The sequence below is a fragment of the Condylura cristata genome, unplaced genomic scaffold (genome assembly GCF_000260355.1).
Source record: "Condylura cristata isolate star-nosed mole 26May11 unplaced genomic scaffold, ConCri1.0 scaffold00002, whole genome shotgun sequence".
NCBI lineage: Eukaryota > Metazoa > Chordata > Mammalia > Eulipotyphla > Talpidae > Condylura > Condylura cristata.
Window position 1 is genome coordinate 50,640,022 of NW_004567103.1, and position 25,047 is coordinate 50,665,068.

The window sequence follows — 25,047 nt, forward strand, 5'->3', positions numbered from 1 at the left end:
CAGGAGAGGTCTGCCACGCCATGTGGTCACCTCCGGGGCAGGCGGGAATCGAACTCATGAGGAAGTAGCTTTAGCTTCTCAGTACTGTGCTTTAACCCGCTGCGCCACCAGGGAGGGCCAGCATTTATCTTTTTACGGCCTATCTTTTATTCATTATAACATGGTAAGAGCTTATATAAAGGAAGAATGAATTACTTTTATGTATTTGACCACTTGCTTTGACATTCAACTCCTTGTCATGGTTTAAATTTTGACTTCTTTCTGATTTGGTAATTCTTGTCTCTCTCCTGGCTCACCTTTCAGTTTCCTTAGATCTTAGATCTTTCTGTTTTCCCTTGCTTTTAGTCACCAGCCCCCTACCTCCTGCAAAAAGATAGTTCCTCTTCAACACTGAGGTAAAATTCACACCTTATCAAATGTTGGTACCCTCGAGAATGAGTCAGGCTCCTCAGCTTGACATGAAATAACCAGTCATCTCTGTTTCCTCCTGCTAGGTTTTTACAAACTCATCATTGTATGTGTTTGTTTTACCTGGCACTACTTTCAGTACTGAATCCCTTGCCCACCTGGCCTGCTATCTCATGGAGAAGTTAAGCTCTGTGTAGTTTCAGCACATATTTAAACTCACTTATCGTTCACATTATTTTAAAGAGTCCATCTGCCCACTTGCTAGGTAATAATTCTTTGGTAGACAGGCATAATATTTCTAGAAAACCATGCCCGGTATAGAATACATATTCAAATATTTTTAAATATTTGAATGAACTTAGATGGTATTGTTGATCAGCTCTGGAACCTACAAGTAATTCAGTAATTCTTTTGGAAAGGACATTTTCTGTTTGAGTGGAAATCTGAGAAATCCAAGACATTCCTGATAGGGCGGGGATACTCAAGTAGTGCCCATACTACTTAGCATTCACAGAACTATGTCAGATGACAAAGTAATATCCACATGTTCCTGTACAGATGATGGTGTACTTTTGTTCTGAATAAATCATAAAGGTAATGATTGTTAAGATGAGAAAAGAGACTTCTGTGCTTGGTAGCTGGAGTGACCAGTCTTTTCACACGGATGGTGAGTGAACATAATGCCTAAATGCCTACTGCATACAAAGAGAACTCTGCTGGGTATTCTGGGAGCAGCAGAGGAAAGAATAGCTGGGTTCCTACTTTTAAGGATTGCCTTTTCATTAGGCAGAAAACTAAGGCGTATGAAAGGATTATAAAATAACAAAGTAAGTGCAGAGCAAGAAGAGAAGTACAAAGTTTAGTTGAAAAAAGTATAAAACAAGGGGTGATGTAATTTAAATGGAGGAGTGATCCCTTGGAGGAGTGCATTTTAATATGAACCTTTGAGGGAGATACTGAATCTGGATAGGCCATGCGCTTCCCTAAAGAGGTGGCATGATAGCACAATCTGCACAGAGAAATCAAAGGTGAAGAGCAAATTGCATTTTATATACAGGAGGGTACAGAGGCTAGTGATTGCTGGTTGTCTGAAGAAGTATTTGTAGGACTTAGCAACCACGATGCATTCTTCTAGCATTTCCCCCCTAAGCTACTGGATAGTGTTGTGTTGGCTAAAGAGAAGCTATAAATATCCCTACCTATAGCCTATATTCTAAAAATGATACAAAGTACATCCACATACGAAGCAATCGTTGAAATTTGATTAAGCTAGTATATTATAACAGACGAGCAATAGTATGGAACTAAATCAAAATACCACCTGCTTTTTAGTGTTCTTAGGCTGAATTGAAACATCATAAAGTGCCTAATACTAAGTGGGAAATAGCACTGTTGTCTGTCCCTCTCTCCCTCTCAATTCTAAGATAACAGATTCATAAAAAAGAAAGGTAGTTGAAGGATGCATGATCAGTGAAATGTTCAGAAGAGCTATGACTTGACTTGAGATTCATGGGGCTTAGGGAGTAAATATTATGAGCAAAGAGATGGGAAAACAGAATGTTCTTTTGGGACTTGATAGATTTTTGTAGAAGTTGAAGGAAGAAGAGGTTTGAAAGGCAGACTTGTACCTAGAGTTTAGCTGGTGCATCGCCTGTCTCATCCCCACTTTGTACGTACTTTGACTAATTGTTTACTTGTCACCATGTGTAGGAATCAGAAGTTATCAACTTTGAATTCCCCAAAGAAAATAGCATAAAACAAAGACATGTTTATGTACAAGGTCTATGTGAAGCTCTGATGCTAATGTATCAAATTACGCAGGACAGGACAACGTGGGGGAGAATATCATGGGGGAGAATATCATGGAGAGGAGTAGTGGAGTGTCTTGGAGTGGGCTGGATGTGGTTTTTCATCAGGGCTTATTGATTTATGTACTTTGTGACCTTGGACAAGGCAAGTTCTTTTGCAATATGTCCTTATATCTGGGTTTTTTTCTTAGCTGTTTGCTCTTCTGTTATTAGATTCCTCATCCGTTACTTGGTAGTATATATTTCATAGAGTTATTGTGAAGACTGTGTGAAAACAAATCTAGTGTCTAGCTCATATTGAGTGCTTATGTAAACAATATCAATAATCATATGACTTAATTTTTTAGTTATTAATGCATGTCAAGACCTCAATATACATATATTTTGAGTGGCAAAATTCACTCATGTTCTAGCAGAACTTTGAGTAAAAAAATAATGTGGACCTCATATAATACTTAATTATTCACTTGGCTGTATTAAATTTGAAATCCTGTTATGTCAAAATTTCATTTCTGGAAAGAAGACCTGTGACACAGTCTAAGAGAAATCTATCTTAGGCCCAGTTCTTTGCAGTAGCAGTTCAGGGTCAGTTTCTTTACTGCTGCAGGTTTTTCCAGCCACTCTACAACTTGAACTCCTGATGTACAACAGTTCCAAATTTGTTCATTTGAACTTTTTATCCCCATTTTGTAACAGGTGAAGATTAGTCAGTGCAAAAGTCATTTATAATAACAATAAGAGAACGCATAGACCAAAGCCAAATTTTGTGTTATAGTGTCTATGATAACTGTGAAGTAAGAAAACAGTCAGCATGAATCCTTGAAAAGGAATTTGGAAAAACAGTACTGCCTGTCTTAGGTGTGAATGTCACCTCATTAATCTTTCAGCCTGCTGACTACAAAAAGTATATGCAAATATCATTTCTCCAAAACAACTACCTTTTTGGTAATAGAGAATCAGAAAATGACACATTTATGATTTTCACTGAAAATTTATAACTTTATAATTATAAACTTTATAATTTTGTAGTGTTCCAGAGATGATATACCACAATTGAGTAGTTGTTTGTCAAATGTTCTCTGGCCCTTTTAGAGCAGGTTTAATGGTATGCACTGTAATATAGAATTTGGACATTGTGTTTGGACTTTAGTGATTAAAAAGCACGATAGCATGATATAAAACAGAATCTTTAATTTCCTAATTACCTTGTAGTCAACTTTAATAAACTCATTCCAGTTCTGTATCTTTCCCCCAATCACTTTTCTGAACAAGTGTCATTTCTTCCTTGAAGCCTGCCATGATCTCACCTTGATTGTATAGTTTTTCCCCTCACTTGAAAGACACTGATTCTTGACATTTCATCACTACTAGACTCACTTAGCCCAAAACTGATAATTTTTTTAATTTAAAAATTAATATCTATTTCACTATAAAACAGAGCTAATTTTTGGCCCTCCCTGGTGGCGCAGCGGGTTAAAGCACAGCACTGAGAATCTAAAGCCGCTTCCACATGAGTTCGAGTCCCGCCTGCCCCGGAGGTGACCACATGGCGTGGCAGACCTCTCCTGACCCGCCCGCTGCTCCCCTCAGCAGTGTACTTCGTCGATCTGCCTGTTCTGCTCCCCACTCTGTCCCTGGTGAATCCTCTCACCCTCCGCATCTCTAGCCTGTACCCCAGGTCTGTATGAATAAATAAATAAATCTTTAAAAAAAAAAAACAAAGCTAATTTTTAATTCCACAGTGTGTAACTCCCACTAACACAATACCTGGCACATAGTGGACACTTTGCTTCTTGACTCAGTGAAATGAATTGCTTTGATTATGGTACACCCCAATAAGATTTCTGCAAACAAAGATAACATTTTTGTTAAATATAACATGATGTTCTTAAAGTTAGGTGGTTAGTACGGGCTTTGTTATTGTTGGCCTGGCGGAAAGTGACTCACAATTAAGCCAGAATCATTACTTCATAAATTGGTAACACCCCATTGGTGTTGGTAGTAGTTGGCTTTTGTTGGTAGTTTTATTTTAAAAAGCTGTGATAAATCTGACTGGATAAGGATCAGATGAATGTCTCCAAATTAGCTCTGTCAGCAGCTTTTTATATAAAATAACCCTGCTCCCCAGCTACCATTGTGAAGGATTGTAAATTCAAAAGAGGAAACCCTGGAGATTGTAGTGTAGCTTTTTCTTTTGAGGAATCTCAGATCACCATGCATATAAAACTCACCCCAGCAGAAAGAATACCTCAAACACTGCCTCGTAGCAGTCTAGATGATGAAATGAAAAGTTTGTGCCCAAGTTTCTGGGGATCTTCTATTTTGCCTGGTTATTGCACAATAATAATCAATCTCATTGTACTCTAGAAATTTCCAAGAGTTTTCCTGATGCTGAAAGTAGTAGGTCAATACCTTTGATATGGCTAAGAACACTGAGTAGGTGTTTATTAAGTCTTCAGCCCAGGAGGAATTTTATAATTATAAAAAATCAGATTTGTTTAAATAATTATCATAATACTTTTATCATTTTTGAGTTTTATTCTTTATTTAGACTTTATTGAAAATCTTAATAGCAAGGTTTCTATTTGTGATTCTTTTCCAATTCCAAAAACTGTTAGAATGCAATTTTTTATTTAAAAAAAAGCAAATGGTTATCAAAATTTTGAGATAGCTTTGAGCAGTGATAGTTTTTAATTAAAGAAGTATACTAAGTTACACAAATCTGTGCATTTTAAAAACAAACATTTAATCTGTATTTTATAATTAGCATTATTTAACTTGATTATTTAGGCAATATTTAATAAGAATATTTAAGAACATAATCTCAAGGATAGCTGAAAGAGTCATACTACAAAAATTTTAGCCATCTAAGGAGTGAAATACATAAATGTACATTAAAAATTGTTTATTTTAACCTGTAAATTAACACTTTGGGACTAATTCAAACATTGGGGTGATTTTGTGTGTGTGTGTGTGTGTGCCTCGTACAGTATGTTCCAATCAGGCCATTTATCAATTATATGAGTAGCATAAGTAAATTCAGTTCATCTGCATATTTATATACTTTAAAATAGACCAATGTAAACAGTGTCTTATCTGCCATATGTTGAAATGTTTCAGTAAAGTAAAGACATAACTGCCTTGTCAACAAAGATGGCATTGAATTGCACTGTTTTGGAAAAAAAGTTAAGTGAACTAGATGCCTGTTAATCTGGTTCTTTAAATATCATAAACAAAAGTATCAGAATGTGTTTCCAAGGACAAAGGCAGAGTTTTCCGGGCTTTGATTGGTTGCTGCCTTGTCCTGTCCCACAGCCATCCTTAATTGGCTTAGGGTAGATTGGAATCACATAAGCAGGGTGACATTTATTACTTTCCTAGTTGTTTCTTTGCACTGAGCTCTGAGATGCCTAAGGAGTAAATGTAAAAGATTTCTTTCATTTCGTCCATGATCTGTGAGGAGGGATCATTCTAAGAAAAGCAGGCATGAGTCTGAATGCGAGGAGAGTCACTCTGCCTGCAATAACGCCACTAGTTCTACAGAAAAGGGTATGTGCCTGCCTTCGCCTTTTTTCTTTTTTTTTTTTCTCCTGTTACTGTGTGTTTATGGATATGTTGGAAACTTCTAACAGAGAGACTATAATTCATTGAGGCTATAGATAATTAAAGGACATGCAATTGGCATTCGAGTAGGGGAAAATGCTGCTCTAGGACATCTCTGTAGGAAAACCTCCATGTAAAAGTAGTTTGGTCTTGATTTCAGGTCATTGTGATTTAGAGACTGTATTGAAAGTTTTTTTTCTCCTTCTACTGTAACTTCAGGCCATTTTGCCTTTAGTTCAATAGGAAATCTGCTAGCTATTATGTTTTAAATTTGTTTACTACGGAACAGTTTCTTTGTTTCACTATAATTCATAATACATCCATCTTCATTGTTGAATGAACTATATAATTACTTTACTGTTTAAACATATGGCACCAGTTTATTAGCCTCTGGTTTCTACCATTTCTATTGAGTTTCTGTCTATTTGCTTAAGAAAAACTTTCCATTAAATTTCCCCGTGAAAGGGCTTTCTGTTAATTATTAATGCAATCTATTGTATAAAAATATTTTATCTCTTAGTTTTTTGGTAAAGATCAGTTTCATGACTTTCTTGTAGCATGGTATTTTATAAAGTAATAAATACACCATGTAATGTAGCATTTAAGTAAAAATGAGTATTCTTAACTTCTTTTGTAAATATACTAAATAAGAATAATCACATTGAACTCTTTCAAGAATCAGATTTGCTGCATAGAAAAAAAGAAAGTAGCAAAATAAATTCTTGGAAGTTTTCTTTCCGAATGGTTTTGGTGACACTGAAGACTGTAATGTTTATTACCACCTGCACTTTTAATAGTTAACTATTAGCGTATTCCATTAAGTCAAAGGTCGTGGTTTAATTTATTTGAAAATAACAAATCTAGCAAGGAGGTTTTTTTTTTTCTTAAAGGAAATGTCTCTTTATTGTTTTTAATTTTTAGCTTCTCTGTTTATTTTCTTATCCATTGATTGCTTATTTACTAGGGACATTTTACTTGGCATTGGGGTAGTATGTGGTAATTTTGTCAGCATTTGTTCTTTATCTTGATGCTTTTTTTTTCTCATTTTAAGGTAATTTCACTAAAAATATTTTGCTCCGAGCTTGAATATTTTGATTTAGACTAAGGGTGCATTAATGATGACCATATACATTCCCTGACTTGTTGGGAATGTGAAAAATTATATTATCATATATATCGAGTCTATGCTCTTAAATTTGAGTTTTTCTTATCCAGTTAATAATGCAATTTACATGACCAACAAAGTCATCATGTGGTGTTTCTGTATGATCCATTGGTGTGGGCCACCACCTGGGCCACCCCATTACTAGCTATGTCGCCTTGGACAAGTAACTTAAACTCTGAGTCTTTACTTCCTCACTTGTAAGATAGTTGCTAAGAAACTTTTGTTAAATGATCTCTTTAGTCTTATTTGTGTCTATATTTCTGAGTCAAATTATGTATTTTGTATTTTCATAGCTATAGTAAAATAGTTAAACTATTTCTTACTTTCTTTGAATATAAAACATTAAAATAAGATGCTCTTGTTTTCAAGGACTTGCACTAGTAGTCTAGGGGAAACTGCGTGTAAAAATTGGCTAAAAAGTAACTTCCAGCACTGACTAGACGTGGCAGAACAAGATTACTCTGGAAAATTGTGATTATAATTGATGTTAGGTCTGAGTTGCCAATGGACACATCATCGTGATCTCTCTTGGTCTTTTTATAATAAGCTTCTGGTCAGGTTTCTATTATAATAATTACATAAGTCAGAATTCCCTAAGCCCAAGTCCATATTATTCCTTTCCAGTGGGTACACTTATTAAATGTTCATATAACTTAGCACATCAGCATTTGCAGGAATTGCTTACACTATTTCTTTATTCTGACATGTTAATCCTCAATGGGCCCACTGTCTATAGGATGTTCTGAAAATCGTAATGTCTCATATTTTAGAAATTAGGTATTTTTCTGACTAAAAATCACCTATCTGCCCTGGTCACATCATGACTTTTTCATTCAAGATTGAGAATTATTCCCACTTGTAACTAACTTAGTATTTTCCTCATGCGCTATAACTTAAGGTGATCTTACTAATTAATTAGTACAGCATTTATCAGAGTTATGGGAGAAGTTTCTAATTTTCCCAAGAAGACCAGTATTGTTTTTCACAGGTCTGGCAAAATACTTGCTTACCCTGAATGAGTGACTCTTACAAAATAATTTGCCAACTAAAATGGTAATTGTTTGAAGGACTGAGTAAGTTCGTGACTATGCTTACTAGTGCTAGGAAGTAATTTTTTTATTAGCTAATACAGCTGATCTATATGGCCATAAGATTCTCCTCTGAATAGTTAGGAATTGAATTTTAAACACAGCCCTTAATATAGTATAGATCTTGTAGGAGATCAAAATATACAGGGCATTTTGGTAGACTTCAGGTAAATTGGAAAAAATTTTTTGGTTTCCTCTAATTCTATTAGGATCTGGTTTTCTTGGTTCTTGTGAATCAGGTTCTAATGATAATTTCTTTATACCCACCAGAAATGATCATGTCCTTATCAAATGTTCTAAATGAATACCTCATTTATTTTTTCTCAGATAACTAGAAATAGGCTATGTCTTTCTCTATTTTTTTAGATGAAAAGATTGAGTCTCAGTTGTTGAGTGACTTATGCAAGGTCATCTAGAAGGTCAGTGTCAAAGCTAGAAATAGAATTTAGGCCTTGTGACTTTCAGTGTATTTCTCTTATATATGTTACCTCCTGAGATTAATATGTTAATGAAATTGCCTTATGGTATGTATAATTGCCATTCAGCTTCCAGGCTGGAATTAGCTCAAGCAATCCTTTCATCTTCCTCTGCACTTCCACCAACTCCCATATGCTCTAGTATGAAAAACTTTTTATTCCGAAAGCAATTGTAAGCAATGAGTGTGTGAGTACCAGATTGTGTGTTTGTGTGTATGTGTGTGTGTGTGAGAGAGAGAAAGATAGATTGAGAAAGGATGAGAGACAGATAAGTTATATCTGGATCTGTGGATCAATATAGTACATCAAGAAAACAGTTAAACATCTCAGAATTAGCAAAGACTAGAGCATTGTAAGGTATAAATTAAGTCCAATATAAAATTCACATCATTTTTTATAAAATAGTTATAAGCCAGAAAGCCAGATGTTCATAGTCTGATTCTGTGGGTGTTTTATGCTTCTATCAGATTAACATTGTTTTGCAAATTCTGTTTACTATAATTATCCATATAATGATGAGAGATGTTCATAAGTACACAGGTCCTAAAGTATTTTCTGAAATCTCAGAGGAAAAAAAGCAATAATTTTTAGAATGTATTTTTCTTAATATTCAGATCCTTTTACAGCCTGATAAAAGATCCAATTCCCCATCTATAGAGGAGAATTGTTTATCTTATATTCACTTTATTTTTCATACAATTAGAACTATTGCTTTGATTTTCTAAAAATGATTTTATAAAGAATGAAAGAATACAGACATAATACCACTTTTTTTAAAAAGATGTATTTATTTTTGCATATAAGAGCTAGGGTGTAGGCCAGAGGTGTGGGATGAGAGGATTCACCATGGACAGAGTGGGGAGCAGAACAGGCGGATCCACTGAAATAAACTGCTGAGGGGAGCAGCAGGTGAGACAGGAAAGGTCTGCTGTGCCATGTGGGTCTCCTCCCTGGCTGGGGATCCAAGCCATGTTGTAGTGACTGCTGATAGCTTCAGTGCTGACACTTAACCCCCTTTGTGCCACCAGGGAGGCCCATAACATCACAATTTTGTCCAAAAGGTTTTCAGTACATGCAAAACCAATACAAGCTATATAGGCTTCCCTGTGCTTCAGGAGCTGGCTGACCTGCAGTTCCCATCTGCGTACAGTGCCTCCACTCCAGCACACTTCTTTCTTGATTGCCCCAAACAGTGTTGAACATTTAGCCCTCCTACTTGTGTGCATGCAGTCTGGAGCTCCCTGAGGGTATATAGGCAATTCCCAGCTCCTTTTTGGTTTTCCAAATTCTTTCTGTGTCCCAGCTCAGGTCATAGTACTGTAGTAAAGCCTTAGATTCCTTCATAGCTTTGTGCTATCATAACTCAGCGTCAATAGATGTGCTTTTGTTACTTATTTTTCTATTCAGTAACTACTGCCGATATGACATGAGTTTTACATTTTATGGTATGTAAATCTTATTAGCTGGTTTTAAATGTGTATCATAATGCTTTCTGCCTTTGTAAATTTAATTTTTAGCCACCTTTGTGTATCTTGTGTATTTTTTTATATATCTAAATATTATTTGGAATTTTTGGGGTCTTTTTTGTCTGATCACTAGATTTTTAATTTTTAAGGGAAAGACTCTTTAAATAAAATGCTTGTCAGTTACAGGCTAAGTTTAATTTCATGTAACCAGCAAACATAAATGACAGAGTACTAAACAGAGAAGAGATTTTTCTTTCACTTTACAAGAATCAGTCCAAAGTTAATGTAGCAGTCCCACAATATCCTCAGGCAACCAACCTCCTTGGTTTCTATTATATCTTCCTTAGTGTGGATCCCTTTTCCTTTTATGGGAAGATAAATGCAAATCTCCAGTCATCCTGTTCACATTCCTGGCATGCAGAATGGGAAGGAGCAAGGGCATGCTGGCTAGTTCTTTCAGCTGACATTCTGCCACAATAAACCAGAGCTAGCTGGCCAGGCTTGTGGTCAGTGCTAGGTACAAGGGAAGCGGGAAACTGTAGGTTCAGATACACTGTTTTTCTCATCAAAATCAGGATTCATTGGGAATGAATCCTGGGCGCGAGAAGTGGCTCTTGGTGGGCAACTAGCTGCCTTCTCTGTAAGTGCCCCAACCTACTAGGCATTCAGGAAAGAGCCGTCCCTTGGATTTTTATTATTGTCATGACAGGTGTGAAATGTGGCCATGCTATTTGAACAAATGTATTTTATTACTTGTATGGGGACAGTGGTTCATGGGGAGAGAGCAGATTTCCTGTGTAGGGGAGGGCATTAGAAACCCACAGATGGTTATCTGAGTTTGAATGGAGACTTGCCTGCAAGGTGGCCGTGGTGGTAGCGAGTGTTTTTATTGCTGTTTACCCAGTATTCTCATTCTAGATAAATCTTGCTCTTTTTTCTGTCCTTTTAATTATCACGCAGGGTATCTTAGTTATATAGTCACCCATGAAGGGTATCACACAGACCAGTGGATTTTGTATTTTCACAAAATGTCTCTTTTCCTGAGTAATGACTTTTTGGAGGGTATGGTAGAGTAGAGTTGAGACTGTACTTTTAGACCAGGAAGCCTCCCTGAACTTGAGCTTAGCTATGTCTCTGACCAGGTATGATTTTTGGGTACCTTCTTCTAAACCTTTCTGAGAATCCATTTCTCTATCTTGAGGATCATGATACTTCCTCATGGAACAAGTTGCAAAGATTAGATAGGATAAATATTTGGAAGAATTTGACACACAGTAGAAGATCAACAAATGTGAATTCCTTTCTTCTTTTTCATCTGTGAAATACCATGTTTGCTAGATTTTTAAACAGTTTAAAATCTCCCTACCACTATGAATTTAAATTTTTCAGGGCTCTCTGCTGTTATGCTGGTTATCTAAAAATGTCTTTGTAGCAAATGAATCCAGTGAAAAGCATTTGTCCTTGGTGTAATGTAGGGCGAGAAAGACACTATGTCTTTTAGATGCATGTTCTCTTTGCTCTCTTCCCATAACTTTAGACTAGACTCTAACTGGGACAAAAAAAAAAAAAATGTAATCCAGCCATTATGTACTGAAAATATTATTATTAAAATATGGGAACATAGATTTAATATAATAAGATAAATGGTTAGATTATTTTTCCTTTTACTATCCTAGGGAGCATGAAGTTGGATTCCTGCATTGTGTGTTTGAAAGAGGTAAACTTGTGCCTAGTGTTAACTTTGTTTAGTAGACAAGGGCAGTGCTACTGAAATGGTAGCTCCAGGATGGTGGGGCCATGTCATTTTTGATCATCACAGAATTTAAGTGCCATGCACAGTGAAGGTACAGAATTGGTCTATGATTATTTTCAGTTCAATCAATGCAATTAAAAAAAAAATTGGGCTCTTTGAATACTGACCCGTATTTACATTTGTCTTTTTGTTGCACTCATTGCATTTTCTCTGGTAAAGAGTTCTGCAGGCAGAGTCCACTTCACCTAGTCTTCTCTGCCTTTTCATGGCCTTTACCCTGAGCCAGCTTGCTGTGGGCAGTTTGACATGTCCCCTGCCTTACAGATGCTGGTAAGAGTACACACAGTATGATGTGTGCAGTCCTCAGCTCTCTTTCTCATTAATTCTCCCAGGAACACTACAGGTTGGTGAACAGAGCGATGGGTGAAGTGTATCTTACCCAAAGCCCATGAAAGTAAGAAATGAAGGGAGGATGAAAACTAGGTTGGGCCCATTGGCACAGGCCACCTTCCAAAATCAGGGTCTCCCCTCTTCAGAACCCATCTCCATAACACAGCTGCAGCTCTTTCTCCTCCCTCCTCACCTCATCGCACACATTACTTCCTTCTACTCATCTCCTCTTTGAACTTTCAGCTATTTTCTTTTGTTGTGCACTCAATCTTGCCTCTAAGACATAGTGATAAGCCATATGTCAGTTTCTTAGAGCTCCTTGGAACTGGAAGAATCTTGTGGATTATAGTCATAAATACTACATTTGCTTTCAAAATATGTATAGTAAACGCTAACATTAACAGAGTTCTTATTAATCAGTTTGCCAGCATCTTGCCCATTTTATAGCATGATGGAATTTAATACTCGTTGCTGATATGCTGGTGGTTGAGAGCCCTGTGATAGAGGAGGCTCCATGTCCACCAGTGCCAGGAGCACCTGGACTGACTCTTGGTGAGAACAGGGGCTGTGTTTCCTGCTATTTTGTAAGCTACAGTGCCTGGTCCACATTTGGCAAGGAGGGCAGATTAAAAACAGCTGGGCTGCTTAACAGTCTCAGACTCTTGCTTGGGGGCGGCTTAGGGCTGGCTTTCCTGGCCTTGTCCCAGCACCCTAAGCCAAATCTAGAAAATAAGAATCTCTTTCTGGCAGAAAAAAAGAAGCAAAACTTTTGGTAATTTCAGATATTAAAACCTCTGAAAGGATAAAGATTTTTCTACTCCTGTAGGATATTAAAAATGCTTGCACTTAAAATAGTTTCAAAAGAGGAATTCAAAAATTACTTGGGCACAAATGGTATTGAGAAGGTGATTATAACCTCCTAATTGGACATGCATATTTGGAAATCTGTATTCACTTGTGTTTATGAAAATATCATGAATCGTATTTTATAGTTTCAGAAGTCAAGTTAGTTTGTAGTTGTATAAAATGTGGGGAAAAAAAAAATTGGTTACATTGGCATTCTTAGCTCAATGAGAGAGAAGCTTCAGCTGAGTTCCAGGAGAGATTTTTGATGAGGTGGCTGTCTCCCCTCTCTCCCTCCCTCTCTCTCTCTCTCTCTCACTCACTCACTCACACACACACACACACTCTCTCTATTCTTACAACCACCTCCCTTTCCATTGAAGTTTAAGATGTGGATATGATTTACCTTAAATATGTGAAGAGTTTTTAAAAAATAGATTTAAACTTTGTTAAAAAGCTTCCAGTTATATTTAACAGGAGGTTAAATATAAGGTTAGCAGTATTATAGTTATAATTTTCAACATTTCTTTCTCTATTTGAGAAATAGACTCCCTCTGGTGGCTCTTTTACTTTATGCAATTTTTCTGGAAAGTTTGTTGAGAAAAGAAAACATAATAGAAACAAAGAAAATAGCCCTTTTACTTTCCTTAGAAAATCTAGATGTTTTTGGACTTATATGTATTTTTACTACCTGAGTCTTAGTGATGTATGGCTTTTATTGAGGATATATATTAAGCAGCAGCATGAAGTTAGGATGAGTTAAATAGAAAGAATAGGATCAGGTGAGACCCCAGAGGTAGACATTCAGGGCTGGTTACCCCAAGGTCTGGGGCAAGTCAGACTGTCTTCCAGCCTGTACTGCTTCATTGTTAATTGGGAGCATGTCAGTGGATGTTCTCCAAGAGCACTTCTAACCTTTAGTATTTTATAATTTTAACAGTATTATTCCATTTCTTTTTATAGAAATGTGCTTTCTACTTGTTTTGCACTGTATCAATATTTACAAAGGTGAACGGAAGGTAACATTGCAAAAACAGATATGTGAGTTGTTCTAGTGTTGTCATAGTGTGGGAATGCTAGATCTAGAACATGATATTTTTGTATGTAATATTAAATTTATAATACCCCAAATGTCCAAGACAGACTGAACATAGCATGTTTCATGGGTTCGGTGGCACCTGAAATTACTGGAAGCATCATTATTTTATGTGCTTCCCATTAAATTGTGATGTACCATTCATGATAAATGACCAAGTTTCAGAGAAGTTAAATGTGAGAAAATTTGCTTTTCAAAAAGCAGAATGAATAGTAAGGTAGTTCCTAAAAATGCTTCACTTGATGCCAGGCAGCTTAAGAATTGCAATATAGTCTGGTATCCTGGCTCTAATAGTGTCTTTCCTCAGTTTTCCCTTTCTTTCCTCTAAATACTTCCCAACTACTCTTTGTTTCTCACTGTGTGAAATAATTTTTAACGTTTTCACTTAGACATGTCTCATGGCTATTCTGGGAATAAATAATTGCTTAAAAGCTGAAATGAGATACTGGAATAACATTGTGTCCAACATAAGCAAAACCAGTGGTTTTCTGCTTTAAATATGAATAAGCATTAGCACTTGTGAAGATTTTTTTTCACTTCAAAGAGGAATTAGTCAGCTCTGGCATCTTCACAGGAATTACATGAGTTTTAAAAATACTGAGACTTCAGAGAACACTCTTTGATGAAATCACTGGAAACATTAGTGTGAAATTTGTGATTTGACCCTCTTTACTTTTCATATTGGATTTTAGTTCTGAAATAACGTGTGTGTGTGTGCACGTGTGTGTGTGTGCATGGGTTAGGATATTTTTAGACATGGGTTTTAATGTTTGCCTTCTTTTGCAATGAAACTGGAGCTGTTTCTTTTGCTACCACACAGCAGAGCACACTAGAGGGCTTCCAATTTCTGTCTTTGTAAAAATGAACCTCCACTTTAGTTAGCGGCCTTCTGTTCTTTAAGAAGAAAGGAAACCCCAAAAAGCTTACAGTCAGTAAGGCTGTAGGCTTGAGTCAAGGAGAGCAGAAGGGGTGAAGAGCAGAGGACGGTAGAGTAGAGCAGAGGGCTTTAGGGGGACTCTCAGTGTCTCTCTTACCTTCAGAATGATTTTTCTCTGCCTATGAAACAAGCTATATTCGTTCATTCTGCGACACTTGGGGGTATTATTTAATCAATCATGTGACATGACTCGGTAGTATCACTGATCCAAGCCGCCTGGTGCGGCTGTGTTAAATCCCCTGCTATGCCAGGGTTGGAGCATTTCCAGTAGTAAGGCCACCATGGCCTCTTTGACCTGATGTTGGATGGGAAACAAATTAATACATCATAATACTCCATCTTTGCATTTTATATTCATATTTAGAACTCCCAGAGAGCAGTCTTTTAACTCTGAATTCAACATCGCTTTATACAGGCATGCCCAATAATATCCTGTTAAAATGTAATAACATACAAAGGTATATGCAGTGGAGAGTTTTGACAGAGGTGATGGGGAGGATGAATCATTCTGTGACCTTAAAGATTATGGACTAACATAAGCTGGGTCAGAGGTGATTCGATGGAGCTACCATACTAGACACTGTGCCAGCTGCCTCTGGTTTTGAATATGAGGGAAAAAAATGAGCCCCAATTTGGTTAAGTTCAGGTAGGGTGAATTTTCAGTTAACTGTACCTGAATTTTCAGAACCTAAATGATTTAAGTCACCAGGCAGTTATTTATCCTTATTCTTTTATCACTTTATTACCATGTTTTTATAAAACTTGTGTCTACGTATTCAACCTTTTAAAAAATGTTACTTGATCTTAAAAATGATCTCCTGTAATGGTGGCCCCTCACTAGTTGGCATGAACAAAAACCAATGTTCAGCAAAGAAACTCCTTCCACAGGCCTCCTGGGACCTGCACTCCCTCACCCTCACCTGATCCACTTACCTTACTTACTCCCTCTGACCTCAACAAAGTGGTTTTTCTGTTGTTTTGTGGATAGTTTTTGCTTTTTCAACCTTTAGTATCATTATTCATAATATTAATCATATCCAGATGCTCTTCACCTCCTTCTCCTCCTTTCTTCATTATGTTTTTAAAAATCTTACAGAATCCCTGACTTGAAATGGACCACAGAAGTCACCTAATCCACTTTTGTTTATTTCATAGATTTCATGAAAACTTGCCTGTTTCTTTTTGGTTCCATATGTCTTTTTCTTCCCAAAGAATTTTTCAGATCCTGTAAGATTTCAGAGCTACAAGTTTGGAATCTCTGATTTTGCCTCCTGCAAAGATGACGGTTTCATTCTTGACTCTGCTTGATTGTTCACTGTGTGCCAATCTCTGTGTTAACTGTGTGTTATATCAGAAGGGAACTGCATGTCATCCCTGATGTCATGCAGCATTCTGAAAAATGGAAGTTGATGGGTGGTGATTACATAGCCGCACACAAGCCTACATGGGCTAGAGGGTCTGGGTGTAAATTGGGAGAGTCATTGAAAGCTTCCCTGCAGAAATAATGGTTTATCTGAGGGGTGGGTGTAGATAGTGGAAAACCAAAAGAAGCAGTATCTGCACAGCCCCTGTGTCAGAATGGAGCAGAACAAATTAAGTAGGGTCAGACTTAGAGAGTAAGGATGGGATTGTAGGGAATATAGTTGAAGGCAGTAAAGGGATTGTAGGGAATAAAGTTCCACATGGATGTGGAACGGCCCTTTCTGTGTCAGTCAATTCCTGTAATTCCGATTTTGTTTTGAGTTAATATCTTATAACTCTGTAAACACATATTCTTATACTCAAGGAATGTATGTTGTTGAATATTACTCAGTGGAACATATCTAAGTGTCCTCCCTACCTGATTTCTCTAACCTATGTATTATTTTGCTCTTTAATATTTGACATCTAGCAAAATAGTAGAGAATAACAATAAGGAACCAATAGCTTTTCTCGAGCAGTTAGGTCTTTTGGAACAGTCTTTGTTTTTAAGATATCACATTGTGTTAGAGTTTGGGAATAATAATAATATATTATTTCCCATTCCTTTCAAAGGAACACATTGAATTGCTTAATTCAAAGTATCCAAGAATGTCTCCTCTTATCTTAGGACATTGCATTCCTTATTTAGAAGAATGTAAAATTCCAGGGCTGTTCTGACCTCCATATAAAAATATTTTGCATGATTTAGATACATTGTCTATCAGTTAAAAGCAGTGGAGAAAGAAGTTTGAAATATTATGCATTTGGATGATAATCTTTTAAAGGCATTAAGCATTACTTTGGAACCGATTTAAAAGTTAAGTATACAGAGCCTGTTCTTTTTCTACTTTATATATATCTGTAGGGCAATTGATTCTCAGGCGTTTCTGCTACTGGCCTCTATGGTCATCAGCTGGGGTTTTGACTGTGCTGATGCAAGAGGCTCTTGCCAGTGTGAGCTCTGGTTTTGTGTGCCTGATTGGAGACACCTGGAGTAAGATTGGGTGCCCCTAAGTGGGTACCCGAGTGGAGGCTGAGGCTATAAGGGCAGCGTGACTTGGGGAACTGCTGTGGTGGAGAAGAGCTACGAGAGTTTGAGCAACAGCTGTGGGAGGAAAGACCACAGGACTACTCGAGAGAGCCCAAAGAGAGAGTAAAGATGCCCCAGGCTAGGAGAGCTGCCAGCCTCTTGCACCCCCCCCCACCCTCCCTGTGTTACTAGCCTGTGGGCTTGCCCCACAACCGTTGTAGAAAGAGCATGAAAGCCTGAAAAAGCCACTGAGGGCTCCAGGATGCACCTTTATTATCAGTCTGCTCAAATTGACAGAGAGACTGCCCCATGCTTGCAGGCACTACAGGATATTAACAATATAATTATTAGATATTAAAAATAAATTTAATGAATTAACTTTTCTGTTCAAAAATTATATGCTTTTCATCATAGTAAGATCTTGGTATTTAAATGTGCAGCATCAATTAGCTTAACTAAATATTAAATGTAGTATTTAAATATATATAAGTAATTTAAAAATTCAATATTTTCTAAACGCAAAACTTTGCCACAGAAGGTAACCACGCCCCACTATTTCCCCCCACCCCTTCAAACTTTTTCAAAATTTTTCTCACTTCATCCCATGGATTTTTGCTTTTTTTTGCTTACATGACATTCATGTCCCCCCCCCCCCTTTTTTTTTTAACCAGTTGAGTAATTAGCTTTCAGGATAAGGAAGGAAGGCTAGTGTACTGTTAATTACATACCAATGGGTCCAGTACCCTCTTTCTGCTATATGACATTGCCCTATGATGAGATGACAAGTCTGGGTTTCAAATGTTCTAGGATGAATAATTTGGAAAAGGAACTGTCTGTGCCATTCCCTGGGCTCACAGGGAGTAGAAGCTGGCTTAGTTCTTGACCAGCGCTTTCCAGCTAATCTGTCCTGGAAATCAGAATTTCTGTTGATTTTAGCAAATAAAACTAGGTGTGTTTTGGGGGTAGGTTGATACAGACTGAATTTCCTTTCAAATTGTTTTATTTTATTCAGAAAATGGCCTTTGTCTTATATTTTAATTACCATTAGCCTCAAGGCTTAGCCATCTTAAGCTTTTTTTTTCTGAAAAGTTAACCTTTTCAAGCTGTCTTTATATTTGGACTTTGTTGTGTCTACTGCTGTAGCAATGGGTTATGTCGATTTTTTTAATCTCTTGCCTGGAAGTACATTTTATGGAGGGCAGTCTAGGGGAGTTGAGGTACAAAACTGCTCTGATAAGGATGTCAGCCAAAACAGATTGACTCCACCCACATTCCAGCTTATCCCCGCAGGGACTACTGTGTTTCTGTATTAAATTTCCATTGCTAGTTGTCATACGCTCTCTGAGCAGTCTTTAAAGCTGTAAGCCAACCCAAAGACTAAGGTGGTTTTATTATCTGGATTACAGTGACTTGAAAAGGTCTCTGAAACACAGCCTAGGAGAGCCCTGTGGGTTGTGTTTGGGTGCTCTCTTTAGAGGCTGGGGGGATATTGTATGTAGACCTTGTCAATGAAGGTGTCTCTTACTACTCAAGAACCTGCCCATTGATAAAACAAAGAAAGCACCTATTATTATAGAATCAGGCAGGGTTTTTTTCAGCTGCCATATTTTTCAAATGATATTGTAGATAAATCAATATGAACACTGTTATTTTCACCCAGTAAATCAAGATGGGAATTTGGACCCCTGAACCAGAAATGGATATGCCTTTATTGAAAAGCTTATAAATACAGGATCTTCAAATCTCTTTTTTGTCTTTCACTAAGTAGAGGAAAGAGAATACCACTATTTTACTCTGGCGATTATTAAGAATAACTCTGCTATTTAGTATTTATGTGAACAGTTTGTAACTTAGTTTTAAAACGTATCATCTTCTTGGATTTTCCTAATGCCCTTTTTCCTTATGTGTAGCAATGTGGGTAGACATACACAAATATCTGCTAAAGAGTTCAGGCTTAGATTGTCTTTTCCTTTTCTGCTTTTATTTTAGTGAGGGATAAATATAAATGACCAGAGGTACCCTAATGGTAGTGGAATGAATTTTTCATGATTACTGAATAGATCTAAGAGATGACAGGGTTTACTTCTATGGACTCAAAAAAAATTTAATTTTAGATGAATGGACATATGTTAGCATTAAATACAATTTTAAAAACATGGGTTTGAAGTGGAACACCTACAAAAGTATTGTTTTTCTCTCAGTAGGTATTCCTGTCAAAATGAGTACATGTTCGACCCTGCCTGAATGACACAGTGGGTTAAAGCACAGCACTGAGAATCAAAAAACCACTTCCGCATGAGTTCGATGAGTTCGATTCCCACCTGCCCCGGAGGTGACCACATGGCGCGGTGACCTCTCCTGACCCGCCCGCTGCTCCCCTCAGCAGTGTACTTCGACAGTCTGCCTGTTCGGCTCCCCACTCTGTCTTTGGTGAAGCCTCTCACCGCCCCTGAGCCTCTGGCCTGTACCCCAGTTCAGTATGCACAAATAAATAAATCTTAAAAAAAAAAAAATGAGTACATGTTCAACAGCAGAAATTTAAATTGAATTTGCTTCTTTAAATTTATGTCTTGATTCTTGGCAACTTACTCTCTCAACATAATCTGAACAAATTAATGCCACTTCCTGATTGGTCAGCCTGTTTCATTTCCCTACCATACCTCTTGCTCTGTTCTTGCCCTCTTCTTGCTTCGGAACATCTCAGTTTTTCATTTCCTTACTTCCTCTGGTATAAGAAAGCATGAAATGAGGCACATTTCCATTCCCCCAGTGATGGGAATTTACTGTAAGAAGACAGGGGATAATGAGAAAGTACCTTCCCACCCAGCCCTGCTAGTTCCCCGTGTATTAGCATGGCGGGTGCAGCATGCTTCTGCTCACCATTGCGCCGCTAGAGGGAGCAGCACCAGCTGGATACTCTTGATGTCTCAGGGATTTGTCTTGAGTCTGTGCTTTCGGCTGGTGTACCCACCCTGTTTGATGCAGTCAGGAATAACCATAGCAGCAGGGATATATACGGGATGGAATCCTGTAATGTCCTGCCAGTTGTTTAGCACAGAGGCAAATACCGAAAGTACATGTTTAGCATAGCCTCCCAGATGCAATCTTGGGAAACTTCAGATGCCAAAGAGACCTTGGAATATTAGTGAGCCACATGTATTAAAATAAATCAACTGAAGTGAAAGTTCAGACAGTTGTATCTGTTTTGACCATGTATTTTCATTACCTTTTTCATGTAACTATAGCCAGCGCAATGACTTCAAGATTTAGAACTCCCTGCTAATAGCATTGAGTCAGTTCTTACACAGGATTATTTATTTAAAAAATTATGTATCTTTTCCTTATTGAGAAAAGTTTAATTTCCTGAGAATTGAAATTTAAAAATCATGTATTTTGTGACAGAAAAAGATTTTTTAAAAAGATTTCTTTATTTGTACATATAGAATTGGGGTACAGGCCAGAGGTGCAGGGGCAGTGAGAGGACAGAGTGGGGAGCCAGAACAGGCCGAATGACGAAGTACAATGCTGAGGGAAGCAGTGAGCAGGTCAGAAGAGGTCTGTTGCTCTATGTGGATCACCTCCAGGGTGGGGATTGAACTCATGCTAAAGTGGCTTTAGCTTCTTAGTGCTGGGCTTTAACCCACTGCACCACTAGGGAGTGTCCAGAAAAATATTTTTAATTAAAATTTACAAGTATGTGTTGACTAACATATATAAAATATTTTAATACACTTTACAAGGAGTACAAAATTTATTATTCCACTGGTCTTTATTAAGTTTTGCACTGTCCTTGGCTTGACCCTGGGATAGGATAATAATGGCGAAAAAACAGCTCTGCGTATTTAATCTTCAGATCTTTGTTTAAATGGTGGATGATTTTGGCTTCTCCCAACTGCCCATTTTATGACTTGGCAAACAGTATTTTGTTTAGATCTGCTTTGTAATTATTGTTTTTTAAATATAAACTTCCCCCTCTAAAACTTAAAGCTCTCTGAGGAGAGCAACCACCTCTACAACAACCATCTATTAAAACATTAGCAAAGGATTTACACCTTGAGATGTTTTTAACAAACATCCTGCACTGTTTGAATTAGGGCAGTGAGGAGACACTGAAGAATTTTACTTGCTGAGTAACCTAATTGATTCTGCCAGCAGTGTAGAGGATAAATTGAAGGTGGTGGCATGGTTAGAATAAGGGAGATAAGTAGTTGGGCACTACTACTAGAAGCTTAATTTCCTAGCATACACCTAATAAAACCATAAACATTCAGAAGTTCAGGATGCAAATAACAGTTTTAGGACTTTTTTTTTTCATTTCTTGGTATGGCCCCACTTGCCCCACAGTCTCTCATGATGATCAGTAGCCCCTTTACCCTACATCTCCCCAGCAAAAAGGAGGGCCCTCTCTATCATTGTGATTACAGATAGCAGATTGTCTCTAACTAGTTCTAATTAGGTCATGTGTTTATCTTTGAAATAATCACTATTGCCCAGGGGGGTTCTGGGTGCACATTGATCAATCTGGATAACATCTGATATGCAGTGAGGCAGTGGTACACTGATAACACACCTTAAGATAAAAATTATTAAAAAGACCCTATTTGTAGCATTTTCCATTTTCTTTGGTGTATGTACTTTCATATGCCTGATTTCCAGATTACTAGTTTGCAAGGTTCCTGAGTGTTTAACAGTGAGCTCTTGCAAACCAGTTCTAGCAGTTTCAGTACACAGTCCTTGCGCCAAATGTGGAGCTGCCAGAATCACAGACTGATGGGGAGAGAGGGAGTAGTGCCAGAAAAGGCTATCAGAATATTGTCAGCAGGGCGGGTGCCTCCTAACCATTCTAACAAGTAGGTTTGTACATGTAGCATATACTTTGGTGCCACTGTAACAGCTTTGGTGTCCTAGTTTTATTTTCCTTCAGATTTTTAAAAGTTCTTATGCCATTTCCTTGAACAACATTTTAAGCTCCATATAATATTCTAATTTGTGGAAGTACTGTACTTTAGCATTCTCTCATTGTTGAATATTTCAGTTGGGAGGATTATACACAATACTTTGATGGGCATGTCTTATCTAAGGTCATTTTCCACATTTAGAACAGATTTATTGAGTTACTTTGCCTAAGTGAAATGACTGAATCAAAGATACAGACCGTTTAATGCTTTTTGAAAAATACCTTTCAAAAGGTATGTGAAATAGATAGCTTTACCAATTTATATAATTCCTATCACTTTAAGAGCAAACATTTCATTTTACTATATTAAGCATAACTTAAAAAATAATTGATAAGGCAGAATGGATATACCATTTTAATTTGCATTTGTTTGAATTGTTAAAAAAGGTTGAAGTGTTTGTTTTTGTAATAGGTAATATTTCTTATTGAATTTTCTTGCCATTTTCTACTGTGTCTATCCTACTCTACCATTGTCACAGATATTTGTCTTTTTTTTAGAATTGTTGTAATTAATATACAACACACTATGATTAATAATGGAAATTCTAGGACAAAGCACAACTTGGTACATATTGAGGAGTGTTATAATCAAGACTCTAATTCTATATAATTTAGTAACGTTAGCTATGTTAATAAGTACAAATTCACAATGAGCTAAAATTATAAAAGTTGTTTCTTGCTCATATCAAAGTTCCATGGGCTGTTCTCAGTTGACTACCTTCCATATAGTCTGTAATGGAAAGGCCGGTTCTGTTCCATGACTTTCCTCCCCTTAGGTCCTTGTAATGGTTTCCCTCCAGCAGGGAGTGGTGCAGTAGGAGAGAGAGCAGCTGGTCTGTTTATGAGACAGGCCTGAAAGTGCAACATTGCATGTTCTTTTGTCCCAGTGATAAAAGCAACTCCATGGGCACAACTAATTACAAGGGAGAAAAGAAAAGGTTTTGGTGAACATCTAGCCAGAATTCTCCAAAATTTCTATACCTGAAATATTTTCATCAAGTCTGAGTCTGTTACTCATTTACTGTTTGTGTGTATCTGTGACTTGGATTACTTAACAGGCTTAAGGATGGAATGGAAAACATTTAAATGTTGATAGGAGATACATAATTAATAAACCATAGTTAGGGAATTGACACCGAATAGCCTGAGGTTTAGAAGAGTGAAAGTGGAACAAAGTGACTTTGGCACATATTATAAGCTCTCTTAGATTGATTATATTCATTCAATATATAAGATGTAATTAGATGTACAGGAAACTGTCAGTTGGTAATCAGTTTACCCAGCAAGTGTGATGACTTAAGATGAAATTTGAAAATATATTTTACCTCATTTTCATATTTCTACCTACACAGGTAATTAAGGTATACAGTGAAGATGAGACCAGCAGGGCTTTAGAGGTACCCAGTGACATAACTGCCCGAGATGTTTGCCAGCTGTTGATCCTGAAGAATCATTACATTGATGACCACAGCTGGACCCTTTTTGAGCACCTGCCTCACTTAGGTCTAGGTAAGAATACAGAATCATAGTCTTATCATTGTTTTCTGTCCCTCGTAGTTTCTATCATACGGCAGAGATGTCCTTCAGGTGTAGAAAAACAGGGAGTAAGGAATTGTGGCTAGTCTTTTGCTTTCTTTTTAAATTTTTGATATTGGAGGTTGAAAGAAAAAGAACATAGCACAAGCTGGAAAAATATGGCTAGAACTACTATACATTCACTAACTTTTGTTTAAGAAATTTGGGTACTAAAACAGAGTCCAAGTGTACGGAGAGATAATTTTCATAAGCTTTAGTCACCTGATGAATATTTTTGAAAACTTAATAAAACAAATATTTGAACTACCTTTTGAGTCTATTATAGTACAGACGTAATGAAATGGTGCTACTGGGGGGCTCTAGCTTCAGAGGACAGTGCCTAGTGGAGGACAGATGACTGTGGGTTCAGCATACAATTGCAAGACCACTCACATGCAGGGAACAACAATGGAGTTTCTTTAACAAAGGGGGCAAACAAAGACCTGTGAAGGCCACAGTGGCCGGCTCTCATCCCAGATAGTGTCCAGTGTTCAGAAGCCCTAAACAAAAGACTACTCGTCCTAAGATGGTGTTGTCTTATCAACGGGGGCCTGGAACTTGTGGTGTTACAGGGTAGGGTGAGGGGCCCCTACAAATCAGGCACCTGAAGTAAACTGTTGCTTCATGGATAAACATCCCGCCAAACAGGATTGACCCAAAGAAAAGCCCGAAAGCCTGCCACACGTCTAAAGCATCTCCCAGTGGGGACCCTGAAGAAAGGGTCAGAAACAGGAACCTCCCTGATGGTGCAGCAGATTCAAACACTGCACTGCAAGCTAGTGGCAGCCACTTCAGTGCTGGTTCAATATCTGGCCCCGGAGATGATTCACATGGTGCAGCAGACCTCTTCTGACCCGCCTACTGCTCCCCAAAGCAGTGTACTTTGTCAGTCGGCTGGTTTTGCTCCCCACTCTGCCTCTGGTAAATGCTCTCACTGCCCCTGCACCTCTGGCCTGTACCCCAGTTCTGTATGTATAAATAAATAAATCTT

At 37.5% G+C, this 25,047-nt stretch overlaps 1 protein-coding gene across 1 annotated transcript in view; it reads left to right on the plus strand.

Moving 5' to 3' along the window:
• Nucleotides 1–25,047, plus strand: part of GRB14 (growth factor receptor-bound protein 14) — a 105,244-nt gene that overhangs the window by 38,765 nt on the left and 41,432 nt on the right. The window contains exon 3 of the mRNA XM_004674597.1: nucleotides 23,834–23,990. Coding sequence (XP_004674654.1) covers nucleotides 23,834–23,990 — 157 coding nt within the window. The remainder of the gene's footprint in view (nucleotides 1–23,833; nucleotides 23,991–25,047) is intronic.